The sequence below is a fragment of the Phasianus colchicus genome, chromosome 16 (assembly GCF_987193195.1).
Source record: "Phasianus colchicus chromosome 16, bPhaCol1.hap1.1, whole genome shotgun sequence".
NCBI lineage: Eukaryota > Metazoa > Chordata > Aves > Galliformes > Phasianidae > Phasianus > Phasianus colchicus.
In genome coordinates, this window is record NC_143451.1 from 15,981,677 (window position 1) to 15,996,713 (window position 15,037).

Below are 15,037 nucleotides of genomic sequence, written 5' to 3' on the forward strand. Positions count from 1 at the left end.
TATGCTGGAGAACAGAACATTGAACTATTAATGTTTGAAACTGAAGACACTACAAAACACCAGATTAACTGATCAGGCTAAGCTCATGTAATTGTTTTGTGTGTTGGCTTCTGAAAGTAAACATGATTCCACGTTTCATAGGCTCCTGAGACACTGCAAATGAGAAAAGGCTACTTAGTAAACTAATGAGAGAGGTTAGATTTTCATTTTTGCAGAGCTAGATATGGGAATATAATTCTGAGGTTTTATTTATTTTGGAAGAGATCCTTTAGGGCAATTTGAACCATGTTATAATTTGTGCATGAGTTTTATTGAATAATTATTATTTCATAAAATCCTTAATTTTTTACACTTAATTATTACTGAAATATCTTCTCAAGCTTATATTTTGTGGGTCTAGTTCAAAATTAGAGGTTCCAGTAGAACTACAACCAGGACACACTTGTCCCATTATTACAGAAGTGTGTGTATCTCTAGTTCTCATGCCTCTCTGTAAAGGAGCCTTGAATCTATGATTGTTATTTACCTTGCCCTTTTCTTTGAGAGCTGTCTGAGAGAACAAACACATGAAAAGAAACAAGGAAGGTGTTATACAGCTACAGAGGCTGTTAGGAGAAGAGGAAGAAAAGGTTCCCCAAAGAGACAAGAGATTTAAAGTGCCAAGAGGAGAGTAGAGTGAGGAAGATGAGACCTGGTATCAGAGAATGACATGCGGGGTAGAAGGAAAAGTGCTTCTAGTTATTGGTTTTCTCATGCAGCAATATACTGGGACAAAAACATTGAAATAATGTAGTTACAGGGGTTTTCGCAACATTATTATTGAGTTTATAAAGAGCTGTAGAAGCTTAAAGTTTTGCAATCATAGGGCATGGAGCAAGTTGTAATGCAGCAAGATGATGTTGAATGTTCTTTGCCCACCTCTTTCCTGCTTTCTGAGGTTACACATCTAGAAGTTCATGTGATGCCTGTAACAGGACTTTCATCACTCACTATGCCCTTAATTTTTGGACACGAGCTGTACTATTAACGTGATAAGTATATAACCTGAATGCATACATCTTGTGATCCTGCCCATTAAACAGTTTCTGCTTATGGCAGCAAAGGCTCCAGAATTTTTCATGAAAATGCATTTTCATCTGCCTTTGCACTCCCTTGCTGGAATCCTACATACATCATGGGGAGGAATTTGCAGACATGCATTTGGAAAGCCTTTTGTTCAGAATTTTAATTGAAATTCTGTAACATGAAGCTGTGTAACCTGGAAGTTTCATCTGATAAATGTAATTTATATATAATGAGGAAAATGTTTTGTTTTAAACCTGGTGGGTATGCATTCTGAACGTGGATTTGGAATCTAGTTGGAGGTCTTCCAACTAGTTTTGTGTTAAAGGTAGCAGATAAAAACCAGCCAAATATAATATAATGATTTATTAAAGAAAATTAGAAAATGAAATAGTTTGTATAATGATTTCTATTGGAATTTTGAATGCAATATTGATTTACTTTCTTACAGTTAGTAATAAAAAATAATATAAGATTGCTGATCTCCTGAGTTTTCTCAATGCACAGAAAAGAAGGTACAATATTTTTTCAAGGAATATTGTTAGCAAGTGCACCCCAGAAGGAAAAAAAAGAATCTGATAAAAAATGTATCAAGTTTTCTTCTCTAGAGTAAAACCCTTTGAAGTATCCTTCAAATACTTGTCCAATTGCATTGCTCCTCCTGTTGCTGCCTATGGCTCCATTATATATTCACACTTATACACAGATCATGTTTCACTTCTAACCTACGAAAGCTGGAGGACAAAGGTGGTAGGAATAACAGCGTAACTTGCACATACTGCAGTTCTTTCATTTTGCATCTTTTTTCATCTTTCCTCAGTTTTTAAACTTCTTGTCATGTAGGTTACATCATCCTGCGCTAACAGGTTACCCTTACTAAAAGCAATAGGAATGTGTAATATATATTAACTTAAACCTATCTGTCAAACCACCTTTGTAAGAGAACGTTCCTTAAGAAGAGAATGTACCGTGCCTGTCCTTTCTCTCCATCTGCTAGAAAAGTATTTTATTTTTTTTTGTTAATATATCTTACGAGAAAAAGCTACTGACAACATACAGGACAATTCTATCACCAACTTCTTGGTTCCTTGATTGTTTCTGCATTGCTGTATTGCTTAAATAAGGGAACTATGACCTCCTGTTTACTGTGCTTCTCATCTTGGTCTGTTGTATAGTAGTAGCAAGAGATAGAAGAGACTTTAAACTACAGCTTTCTTGATTTTAAAGTACATGGTTGTTTTTTTTTGTCCTCATCCCATAGGAACTATAAGACATATCGGGGAATTCCTATGTTCTCCATTTTTTCTGTCTTCTCAAGAGGGCTCAAATGGAAGAAGAAATTACAGGAATGTGACATGCTTAAATACACGTGAGTAGTGGCACAAGCACTTGTTAAGTCACATGTTTATTTGGAGCATCAAAACTGATTAAATTTCCAAGGGAAGCTTGAAAGATCATGTATTAAAGCACAGTCATTGCGCTTTATCGTTTTTTGGCAGCCTTTGACTTCCATACCTGAGGCTATCGTGCAGGAATCACGTACCAGTGAAGAATAATGCTTCATTAAAATGACTGTTTATTAAATTACAGTTGTGACTGGATGTCAGAACAATGGATGCTTCTTATAGTCCAGACTACAAGATGTACTGTTTGAATGGTAGCCTTAGCGTTTCATTAAGTTTGACTGAACTAAGGTTTGGAAGTGCGTTTTAAGTAAATGAACAAAAAATGTGCCTTCTAACCAACAGCTACTGGTCTCGTAGCCTACAAATCTGCACTGAACTTGCCCTCTGTGCACCTTATAGAAATCCACACTTGGGTTATATTTCTAAATAATGAGGAAAGGTCAGAAGCTCTTAGTGGCATACTGCATACACAGCTGTAACAAAATGCTATATTAAACATCATTTTTTTCTAGGTCAGACTATTTCTCTGTGTAACAACATCTTGTAGCATAGTAGTGCCACTGGACACTAGATAAAGCTTTTCCAGCCATTTGGAACTGCTGCATTATGAAAACTTTCTATTATGTGACCTTACACGAAATCCAATATTGGCAATAATTCAGCAGCAATCAAATGTTCTAAACTCAGTAAAGGTAAATGCATAGCATTTTACAGCATTTTATTCAAAGTTTATATTGTGGACCGTACTTCAGAATAAACTGTAGGATTCATTTTGAATGCATTTTTTATACTTCATAACATGGCCAATTTTTGTATGCATCTCAAAAAATGTATCAGAGTATAATTACTTCTGAGGATTTGATAATTATTTGCTGATCCAGTTGCATTTCCATTCATGTAAATTAGTGGCAGTGAAAGGTGAAAACAAAGAAAACAGAAGGCATCAAATTGTGGCATTCTTGAGTATTTTTTGGTTCCCTGGTATAACCAGGGATTCCTGGTATAACCAGGAAAAATCTACTATACGCAGTAGATTTTTCAAAGTCTATTCCATTATAATGCTATTGTTACTGAGGCCACCTTTTGAGTGTTGTATACATTATCATAAAGTTCAGACGAAAGCAACTATCATAATGCACGTTATATTCCCCAACATTTTTTTCATCTTTCTGATCTCGTGACTCAACCTTCACAATAGCTTACTCTGGAAGTTGTTCTTCAGTGGATGTTTGTTGATTGTTTGGAATCCACTCTTAGGAGAAATTGCCATGTGTAGTCATGGTTTGAAGTTAGAAATCTGTTGTTAATTGTCATAATAATACATCTGCATGTGAAAAAATAAAATACACAATTAAGACACTTACAGTTCTTAAAAGCTTAATCAGTACTTGTGAAGACTAGAAGGTATATTCTTTTTAGAAGCTGGGTTGAATACTTATCTGAACTCTGAAATTCTAGGTTACTGTATAGAATAAACAGATTCCCTCTGTGAAGTTTCCTCCTCTCCTCTAGCTGTCTTAGAGAAGATATTCCACTGGGAAGCAAGGGGAGTGCACCTCCAGTGGCAGCTTTTCTGCTCTCAGTGCAAGTTCTTGTACTCTAGATAATAACATAAGACAAGCTGGCTCCTTAATACCTGTGTAAGATGCAGCAAAGGCATCATTCATCTGTAAGAGATTAATGAGAGGCCTTCATTTGCCAGCCCTCCTACAAGCACCTTATGCTTGCTGACATCTGATATTTCCTGTGGTTGCTGGAGTTAACACACTGCCACCTCAGTGCTGCATTGAAGCCTTTATCACCTAATCAGCAGCTCTGCTTGTGTTGGCCCTACACAAGGGACAGGTCTTAGGCCACCCACTGGTAATCAGTATCAGCCCAGTCCTCACACTGTAAATGAAGCTGCTGAGCTGCCAGCTTGCCCTGATTTTTTTTTCTTTCCTGTGAGTAAGATCAGAATCCTTGACGGATACTCCCTGTTGTTCAGCCATTCTGTTAAACAGTGCATTATTTTCCAATCTGTGACTTTGCAGGTCTGCAAAACACAATGGACATATATGATGTTATATAAGAATTCCCTTATTTAGTACAATCATAAAACTTTAGAATATTGCCTAGAGGAAGAATGTCCTACTAAGAAAAAGAAGAGAAAAATCTTGTAAAGCTTTTCAAAATCTTATTTATAGCAACAAGTACTTTTCTATGCAGGCAGGGCTCTTCCCCTTTCTTTATTTTATTTAATACTGAATTTAAAAAATATATATCAGAAAAGACTATTACCAAAATCACCGTTACAATACAGGTTAGAGGTGGTGCTTCATATGGATGATACATAGCACATTGCATAGTGCTGTACATTCTTTTAAGAAATCAATTTCAGTGGCAAGTTGAATGTAGGGCACCCTTACCAGTTAAAGTTTTATGAAAGAAAATAAGTTTGTTGTTCAGGTTATGTATTCAGACAACTTTGCTATTTGTAAGTCTGTGCTAAGGCAAAGCATGAATGTCATGAATTCATGAGTGGCTTTAAATTTTTTCAGGTAAAGTATATTGATTTTCATCTTGGCTGGGATTCTGACATTCAGTCCAGGAATTCTGTTACACATGGACAATTTCATCAATTTCATTTTGTAGTTTCTTGTAAACATTTTTGCCTTAGGTGTAGATGTATACAATAGCACTGTCTCTATCATAATGGTTTTGTATGCCTAATAGGGTGTATCTCTGTTAATTAGTTTAATTTGGGTCAACAGATCAGAATGCATGCTTTGTCTATGCTTAAGATTTTGTATGTATGCATATAATATATATGCATATACTCTTCCCCCCCCACACCCTGCTGTTGCATTTGTCTTTAAGTGCCTTTTTACTAACATATCTTCATTACAAGGTGTGATGTCTTCAAACTAAAAGGAGAGGTTTAGATCAGATGTAAGGAAGAAATTCTTGGAGGGTGGTGAAGCACTGAACAGGTGGCCTGGCAGAGTTGTCAACGACCGATTCCTTGAAGTGCTCAAGGCCAGGTTGGATGGGGCTTTGGACACCTTGGTCTAGGGAAAGGAGACTGGAATCAAAGGACTGTTAAGGTGCCTTCCAGCTCTAAGCATTCTATAATCTAATTAGAAAGACAGCATTCTATCAGTAGGACCTAAATTCACATTACATGTTCACTACATAAGGAAGTTCTCTGTTTAAATCAGTGGATGTCCTATTCAGTGCGTGGAAGCTGCTGCATTACTGGCAGGTCAGGCAGAGCAGAACCTCAGATGCATTTTCTCACTGGCAGTGCTCATTTCGTTCAGTACTTTTAAACTCTTTCCTAGAGGAAATTTACAGTATAGAAACTTCACTTTATTTCATGCATGGTATTATCATGGGATGCAAACAAGCGGCCTGAAGCTAATTTTAAGGAAGCATGAGCATACGCTATTGTTCATTTTCAAATATATCTTTTTTTTTCTTTGGAGCTTTAATGATTCATTGTGTTTCATATTTGCTGCAGATGAACAGCTTGATCGTTCCAGTCCCTTAACTTCATCGGTGCCAATGCCTTTATGAGCAGAGAGACAAAATTTTTTTTTTGTTGCTCTTCTAATTATTCTATGGGCTTTCTTCCTCCTTTTTCCCTAATGTGAGGGGGGAGAGCAGCATAAAGGGATAAGTGAAGGTGCTTTTTTAGTAGGAACACTGTGTGAATTTCTTTGCTCGTTCTAACAGTCCTCCAACTGAGTGCAAAAGAAGACATCCTCAGCAAACTCAGCCTTTCTGTGCCACACCTCAATTCCCAAACCAGATTCGGAACGAGATACTGAAATGCCCTGTGTTACTCTACCCACGTTCCTTTTCCTGCCCCTCCCCGAGGTTTAGCGAGGAAGGAAAAAAAAAGGGGGGGGGTGGGGGGGGGGCGCTGCAAGTGGCAGTGAGCGCTCCAAAGAAACTGCTAGAAAACTGCGAGCAGCGCCGGCTGGAGGGAGTGAGGGCTGCGCGGGCAGGGCGGGAACGGCACCGCGGGGACGGGCCGAGCCCGAGGGACACGGCGGCTTGGGAAATGGGTCCGGCTCGTAGGAGCTGTGGGAAGGAGGTCAGAGAAGGCGTCTTGGTGTCTGCCTGGCTGTGGGTTTGGAGGGGGCTAGTCTGCTGCTGAGCTGTGTACTGTGCATGGTGCTGAGCAGCAAGGGCTGCTTTTAGAAGCATTTAAAATGGCTGAGGACCTACTAAAGAGCTACATTGAAGCTAGAATTAATAGAGAGATAGAGCAGAACCATTATGTTATGTTTTTTTCTTTCACGGCCTCGGGAAAGAGAACGGCCAAGGCCGTTTCTGAGGAAAATGGCCGCAGTGGGGCCTTGAGAGCTAAGATGGCCGGGCAGTGCGTGCGCCAGCCGGGTGCTCGGACAGACGGCCGCGTGCTCGGACAGACGGCCGCGTGCTCGGACAGACGGCCGCGTGCTCGGACAGACGGCCGCGTGCTCGGACAGCCCGGGCTCAGACAGCCTCCTTGCCACAGAGCACTCAGGTTTTGGGGCTTTGTCTGGATCTGCAGTTTTTGTCGAGAAGTATTGTTTGTGTCTATGGGATGGATGCTAGACTGAATATGAAGCTGAATTTTAGTTTGTCCTTTGTAAGGCTCCAATACTTTATTTTATTTTATTTTATTTTAATATCTGGTTGCTCTTTCTTCTAGGAAAGTATTGATTGCTTGGCCTATCTGAAGAATTCTGTTAAATGTTGTAGTTTTACTTCCTGAAAGCAAGTATGGAAAAATTCACGAGAAAAATCTCAAGCTAATAGGGAGCGGGGTGTTATGTGTTGTGTGGCCATGGACGTATTCATTGCAGGGTGCTGCTGCGGTGCACAGAAGGCTTTTACGTGTGGCTGAGCTTCCAGGTCTCACAGTGCGTATGAAGTATGAGCTGCTGAGGTGTTTGTGATTGGAGGTAAGGCTCCAGGTAGGGGGATGGAGCTCTTATGGTTAAATAGTGTGGTATAGTTGGAGGAAAAGATCTTATGTTAAGCCAGCTTCGTGATGGAATAAGGGTCACATCTAGGATTTAAAAAAATAAAAATGATTTATTAAAAAAAAAATTGAAAAAAATTCTGTCAGAGGTCACAAGCACAGCTTGAATGCTTTGGATGGCCTTCTAGAAAAGCGCGTTTGTCCCTATTGGTAAAGAACACGGTTTTCTTCACATCAGCTACCTTTATGGATTGAAGTTAATTTCTTCCATGATGATAGAAAGGTTAACACAGTCTGCATATAAATGCTATAAAATGCTAAGCAGGCATGAAAAGGCTGTGCAGCCTTGCCAGTTAAACAGTTATAATTGCTGCTGGAATATTGTGTAGTGTTTACAGTTCCTGAAGAAAGCAAAATGCTGCAGAATTCAGAGGAGGCTTGTTTTTTCCTACATAAGTTCAAGTATAAAAAACTTCTCCCAAGGTCGAGAAGCCTACTCTATCAGTGTATCAAAGCAAAGGCAAAAGGTGATAGGGTCCATAAATACATACACCCCATCAGTAGTTTGGTAGAGGATTAATCAGTTAATCCAGTAGACAAAATACAACAAAAATTAATCTTGTCGTGGAAAGGAATTAACTTGCACAGCAGTAGGAATACATAGGTAATCATTTATGTAAATTGATTGCTGATATTACAACCTACCTTGAATGATAATTATATTATTGTAACATTTTTTTCATCTAATTGGGATGTTTTTCAGGAGTGCATCTTGTAGTTCAGATACAGATATGGTAGGAATTCATATAAGAAAATCTCATGACCTCTGTCAAGGGAGGTATCAAGCTGATGGATTTTAAAGATTTTTCTGGCCTATTATTTTAATCATATTATAAGAAATTTCATCTAATAGGACTATATAAGGTTATTATGTATTAGGTTAAGAATGTGCTTTTTTTCATACTTTAAGTCAAAGCAAAGTGATGTGCTCCTAATGCTCTAAGTTGATTAACCAGCACCAAAGCACTGCCTGAGTGAGGGAGGAAGTATATTTTTGAATTAGCAGATCTCTACTTTTAAATCCAGAAATCTAACTGTAATTAGAAAAAAGGCATCCATATGATGACTTTTTTAGTCCCAGATGGGTAGCTGTCATTTTGAACATAATCTTTGCTTCTCCTTTTGAAGTAGAAATGAGTAATCTTGGAAATATTAATCTGACTTCAACTATATTTATCCTTCTATCAACAGTGATGACACACTTTGATTTCTTGGCATATGCAGTATGCACCGTGGTGCAGAGGACTCCAGTTGCTGTAATTTTCAGAAGGAAGAATAATTATCACAGGGGACTGTAAGTAAGTTATCATGGATTATTTGTATACTGCAAAAAGCAAAATTCTCAAGAGTGATGACAAAAGATACACCAGCTTTGAATCCCTGCTAAAGAGATGATGGATGGTAATTTGTAAGTGATAAAGATTGGCTTCCTTTTTTGGCTGACAGTGGTAACCTGGTACAGGACCAGCTGTACACCTGTTCCTGCTGGGCATGTTGCCATTGGGAATAGTTGTGTCAGAACAAATAATAATGGAAAAGTAAGAATGATTCATCATGTTAGGAAAGATGTTTAGATATTGGACTTTTTCTCTAAACTACTGGAGTACTAAGCCTTAGCACAGCTCTTTCTGCCCTTGTCAATATGGTCTGCGATTACATAACTACAGTTGTTGTGTGTTTAGACTTCCTTTATTTCATTTGATTTTTTTTTCCTGATGCAGGGAATAAATGTGTTCATTGGGGGGGGGGGGGGGGGGATTCTGTAGGGAGCCCTGTGTCCTGCAGAACTTTCCCTCCTTACTTCATGAAAGTAATCTGGATTGCTTGTGCTTAAATATCCATATAGACAGGCCAGCAACCTCTGTAAATGGCATAAAAACTTAAATTCTTTTTAGCGAGCATTCTAAAAATGCAGTCTTATTTTGGAGGGGAAAAGCTACGCTACACAGTTTATTTTTACCACAGGCAATGTCAGAGACAAGAGGCCAGATCCAATCAAATGAAGTAAATGGAATTACCCTGAATTTACTCCTGTATAAGTGGGAGCTTGTTTCAAGCCCCAAGCTATGTGAAAATGATAGCTGTTCTTGTTGCTAGCATTGCCCATATGAAAGTTGACATAAATATGACCCAGAGTGAACTTGCTTAGCAACTGATAGGCTGTGTGTTTTCACCGTGAGTAAAAGGCCTTAAGAATTGAAGTCTCAGATTTGTGAAGGAAAAGAGGTGCCTGAGTTATGTTAAGATCAGTAGGAATTAAATGCTTAAGTTATTTGGACCTATGCCTAAGAAAGCATTCAAGAACTTTTTTAGCAACTCTGCGATCTTCTCAGCACTATCCTCATGATTAAAATCTGACTTTTTAACTGCTGTGAAACACTTGATGAGAATAAATGTCGAAGTTTGTTTTAGGTTGACTTTTTATAAGAAGTCAGCAGTATGGTTTTGCTGACTTATTACCTGGGAAATGTTAGCATACTTTAAACTTTGCAAGCAACTGAGGAGGTGAAAGTTTTCCTTACAGCATTTGGGAAGGACTGCACTCCGCATTGAGGAGAAATCCTGCATAGACACTTACATGGAGTTGAAGAATAATCTTGTAAGCAGGTGTACTACAACTACAAAAGGAATTTAAATACTATATAATAGTGTATAACTTGTTGGCCCCCCTCCTCCCTCAGAGCAAATGGCTGTAGAAAAGGGATTCGGTCCCTCTGCAGACTCTTTAAACTTCCACTGTGATTTAAGCTATTTCAAGTCCCATTATTGTTTTGCTTTAGTTATTCTCTTGTACAGTGTTGCTATACAAAAAGATGCAAACTCAAGAGAGGGCTTGGGCATACACGAGGGCTATATCAGTAAGAAACCTGCTTGTTCTAGAGGAGGGTAAAAAATGTATGCATCCAATGCTTATGTGGCTTGGTTATAAGTTGTTCTATATGTGGCCTGTTTTGCTGCACGTCTCTTTAAAGCTGTGAATATAAGACATCAAAAAGAAACTGTGTGTTTTACAAATACAGGATTTATTTATCACCTAGCTCTGGTAATTCTAAGTTTGAATTATGCCTTTAAATGCTTGACTATGTGGAAAAGTTTAATAAAACAAGCGTATGCATGCATATATATATATATATGTATATGTATATATATATGTAAGTATATATGCATTGAAGATTTAAATATTGTGGCAGAACCCAGTTCCAAAGGCTGTTGGAATGGCTGTTGCATACCTCTCATCCTAATGGTACCCCTGATATTTCACAAAATGAAACAAGCCACAACTCAACTGTAACTAAGGCCAATTGATATGTGGCAACAGCAACATTCAGATCTTCAGTTCTCAAGAGCCTGTGAAAAACACTATAAATTCAACTGAACTAGTAAATTGTGGTTAATTAGAGGGACAGAAAAATAATTCCTCTAATTGAATGATGGGTGCACAATGAAAATGCTGTTAGGCAGCTTTTGAAAAAATATGCAAGTGGGGCAAGTTTCTGCCTTTGCACAGGGGGACCTCTGTGACTTAAAACATGAAGAGTGAAGCTCAGCAGGTTCAGACTTGGTATCTGCACAGTTTTCAAATTGCTTTCGGAATTCGAGAGTTGAAAGTGTTCTTTCAGCTGATTCTTGTATAGTCAGAGCCTGACAAGCACAAGTGTAAAAAAGCTTCCTAGGTTACAGATCTTTTTCCATTTGCGGTTTCTGCAGGAGATCTGCTACCACAAAATTGGCAGGCATCTTGTGGAAAAATCCAAACAAACGAAAAAAACCCCTAAAACCCACAAGGTGACAAAGAACACTGAATTGCACACAGCAAGCTGCAGAAAAATATTTTTTTCCTTGTAGAACAATAGATAGCATGTCCAAATTTTTCCATTGATCAAAATAATTCAACAGAAGGAAATTCTGCTGCTGTTGTGCTTCAGAAATCTTCTAATAACCAAGTGATGCTTCATGTAGCTTTAAAGCTAACCCCCACCCCATGTTCTTTCCATCAAGCATAACTGTTCAACATCTTGATATAATATACAGTTTTCAGATCAGAAATGTAGTGGTAAGAATGATTTTGAAACCCTCAAATGAGGTCTCAGTGTACATGTATTGTGTTGCTTTTTTGTTTTTGTTACTGTTGTTGGTCATGTTGACTGATTGATTACTGAGTCCCTAAAAATTACCTAGTGTCACCTAGTTGTGCTTTGCATGGCTTGCCTTGGAATGTATGTAGAGCTAGGGAAGTAGAAGGCAGGGAATGATTGTCAATTTCGGTTTTGAGATAACCCAAGCTGAATTTTGTCAAGTTCCCCATGATGAACCATTGCATAGCTCTGAGTCTTCTGCCATGCTTAATATGTTTTGCCAAAGTACATTAAACATTGCTGTTCCACAAATTTTTGAATGAAAGAATTATAAACAATTACAGTATAATCACCAAAGTTAAAGGAACTGTCCTATCAACATGTGTGCAGATATTGCACCCAACAGAGAGGTTTAGAGATGGGATTCCTGTTCTGTTCCTGTTTATTAATTGCAAGCTGTTTGTCAGAATCTGGGACAGTTTTAGTACTGAATGTTCAGAGAGGATGCATTATTTTTTGTTGTTGTTGTTAACGGTAGTGTGCAGGTATGTTTTTCTTTATTGCCAGAACAAGAATTCTGTCTCAAAGATCTGAATTCTGATTTTTCCTTGACACTTGCTTCAGTTTTTTTGTTTTGTATATATAGATGACAAAAGTCTTTCAGTGTAAAGGCTCTACTTCTAACACCTATATAAAAAAGAGGAATGAGTCTGTGCAAAAAGGAGTCATTTAGAACATAACAGCAGGGAGCTTTGGGAAGTTAGAAGGAGGAGCTTTGCCCTGTGTTATTGCACAGGCTGCTGCTTCACAAGGCTTCAGGCAAATTAGAAACTGTGATTGAAAAAAGCTTGACAGAAATTTGAGAGGAAAGGTGCAAATAACGTCAGTTAATAACAAATTAATTATACAAAGAATGATGTTCAATTATTTTATTTTGCCCAGTATCTTTCCAACAGATTTATCATCTGTCTGTGTTCTGAGGCTGCATTGTTCGATTTATTATTGGCCCACTGTCTGCAGATCATTTTGAAAATAATGCCTCCCATTTACCTCCATGGAAACTACAACAGATCCAGAGAGCACAGTAGCACTATTTGGCAAATTTGCAGCTACAAAACATTATTCTTCAACACGCTCACCACCTTTAGCTGCGCATTTTCACCAGCAGTGAGCCTGTGTGTCGTGTTCATGAAAATCTGCAGTAGGTGAGGTGACCCACTGCTGAAATGCACCACCCACAGCCTCACTGAGCTCACACCCACTGTTTGGTCTCTGTAAACACTCACAAGCATCAATGAATGTCAATGGATGAAATTTTTTCCACAAGGAGGAATCCAGTTCCACCCTTTGCTCCACCCTCACTTCATGTCAGGCGCCATTCTGTCACAGTGCCCCTCTGCTGCCATCTGTCACACAGCAACAACGTGTCACGGAACGCTGGTGGGAAGGTTCAGCCTCTGCTGCCATCCCACCAACAGCTGCCTCTGACATCATGGGCTGACATCACAAAATAGGAGGCATTTTCAGAGCAGATCTTGAGTTTCGCTTAAATGCAGGGAAGACAAATGCATAAGAGAATGTTTTTAATAGTATTGTAGTGACATTTTCTTCTGGGCTTCAGCCATGCTCTTTTATCTATATCTATGTGCTCCTTAGATGGGCTCTGAGGGGTTTATTTGGTCAGCTGTATCAGTGGAAGCTGGTTATCTGTAAAATTTGATACTTGCTTTCCCTTCAGGGGTGGATGTAAGTTAAAATGCTCAAATATCTGACAATCCTTTACTGATGTTTGCATGCCCACAATTAGCTGTGGGAGGCTTATTTTGTTATATAGTGATAGCCCTCTTCACATCTAGGTGAAGTGAAATAATCAGAAATCACCAGCCTGGGGCCCAATAAAAGTGAAGCTGTTTGGAATGCCTGGAGGAGTCAAACAATGAGGAAGTCCCACTCTGCAAGAATCTCCCTGTGGGAGTTTTTCCATTCAAACTGTGTTATGATTCCATTTTGAGTGTCCATTTCTCAGTTACTTGTAAATATTCTGCATTCCTGAGGGATGCATCTTGTGTATCGCCTCACAATTATGCACAAAATTTACTGCTCTATGAAAACAATGAGTAATTTGCCCCTTCACAAAAAAGGGGACTCCTGGGACTGCAGATGATTAGACTGTTGCAGGGCTGCTTTATCAGCCATTTTATAGCCTAAGTTATTACCTTCAGCTGTTTTTTATCTGTTGTTTACCAATAATTGTTTGCATCAGTGTTTTCTGCGGTCTTTTTGTCTTTTATCACTATGACTCCGTCACCCTCCTCTTGTTACCCATTTTCTGCTTCTGTTGGCTGGCTAGTTGTAATATGATTTCTGTGTTATTGAAAAGCAGCTTTCTCTCTATTCTTTTTCAGTGCTGCTTCTGAAAGCTGTGATTGCAAAATTGTATCAAGCAAGTCTACTGGGTTTTATTTATCTCTCTCTGCTATATTTGCATTTTGCTGAAAGTCATTTCTGATTTATTTTTTTAGTAAACATAATTAGCTCTTGTGAATAGGAAACTGTTTTTCTTGATTGCTTTTTAGTGAAGCACTTTTTTTCTCCTTTGAGACACAATTGTAAACAGGACTGTTGGGGGAGGTATTCTTTCTGTTTGGATTTTTTTTCCTAGGTAGGATGTGCTGCTAGCCTTTGAAATCTGCAGATCTCTTCTTAATGCAGACTAACTGGAAATCTTGCCTGTTCTCCATTAAAATCATTAAGAGTGATGTGCCAGATTCAGTCATTGACTTATACTGACAGGAGTTCCTGAATGTCTTTCTCCTCAGTTCTTTCTGCTCAGTTAATTCTTTGATAATTATTATTTGGAAGGTACCTCATGGACACAGTATGATGAAACAGTATTGAAAAATACAGAGTATATGCAGTGGTCCAATCGTACCTAGATGTTAATCTGACACTGATTTTTCTGTATGTTCCTTATGCTCCTTTTCAGTGAAAACCCCAGAGATGCTCTATCATCCGTATTACATTTCTCAGTCTTGCTTAATCTGTGAGTCTTACGTTCTCTAGCTTAGGCTTCTTGTGCTAGCATTCTCCTTTGAAATAATTTTCATTTCTGTTGTGAAATTATTCTATGCTTAGAAAGCAGAATGGTAGTTTTTATGTTAAATTTTATTTGATATGACATGTTTTGAGTATCCTCTGGGATACTTTTGTCTTGATTTTTATTAGTGATGTTAGCAGAATATAATAAGGTTTCATTACCATAAATAATCAAATGCTCAACGTATTTTCTTTTTGGTATCACTAGGACCTCTTACTTGCTATGACTGAAAGGTTCATAAAAAAAGAAACTCGTGGCAGGTAGTGAATAGTGAGGAAGAGCAACCCAAAATTGATTCTCAAGTAAGCATTTTAATTTCAATTAAACTGAGCTGAGATTCATAGGGTGATTTTTTTTTTTTTTTTTTTTTAAATTCTAT

General features: G+C 38.3%; 1 protein-coding gene across 20 annotated transcripts in view; it reads left to right on the forward strand.

Moving 5' to 3' along the window:
• Nucleotides 1–15,037, forward strand: part of LOC116237657 (uncharacterized) — a 308,029-nt gene that overhangs the window by 143,979 nt on the left and 149,013 nt on the right. For 12 of the 20 annotated variants that reach the window (XR_016471550.1, XR_016471549.1, XR_016471551.1 and 9 more), the window contains 3 exons: nt 2,324–2,431; nt 7,307–7,405; nt 8,677–8,783. Coding sequence is in view for 2 of the 20 variants with exons in the window: in XM_090151307.1 (XP_090007433.1) it covers nt 2,324–2,431; nt 7,307–7,373 (175 nt within the window). In the remaining 18 variants the exon portion in view is untranslated. The other 8 variants (XR_016471560.1, XR_016471547.1, XR_016471559.1 and 5 more) reach the window with 8 other exon arrangements.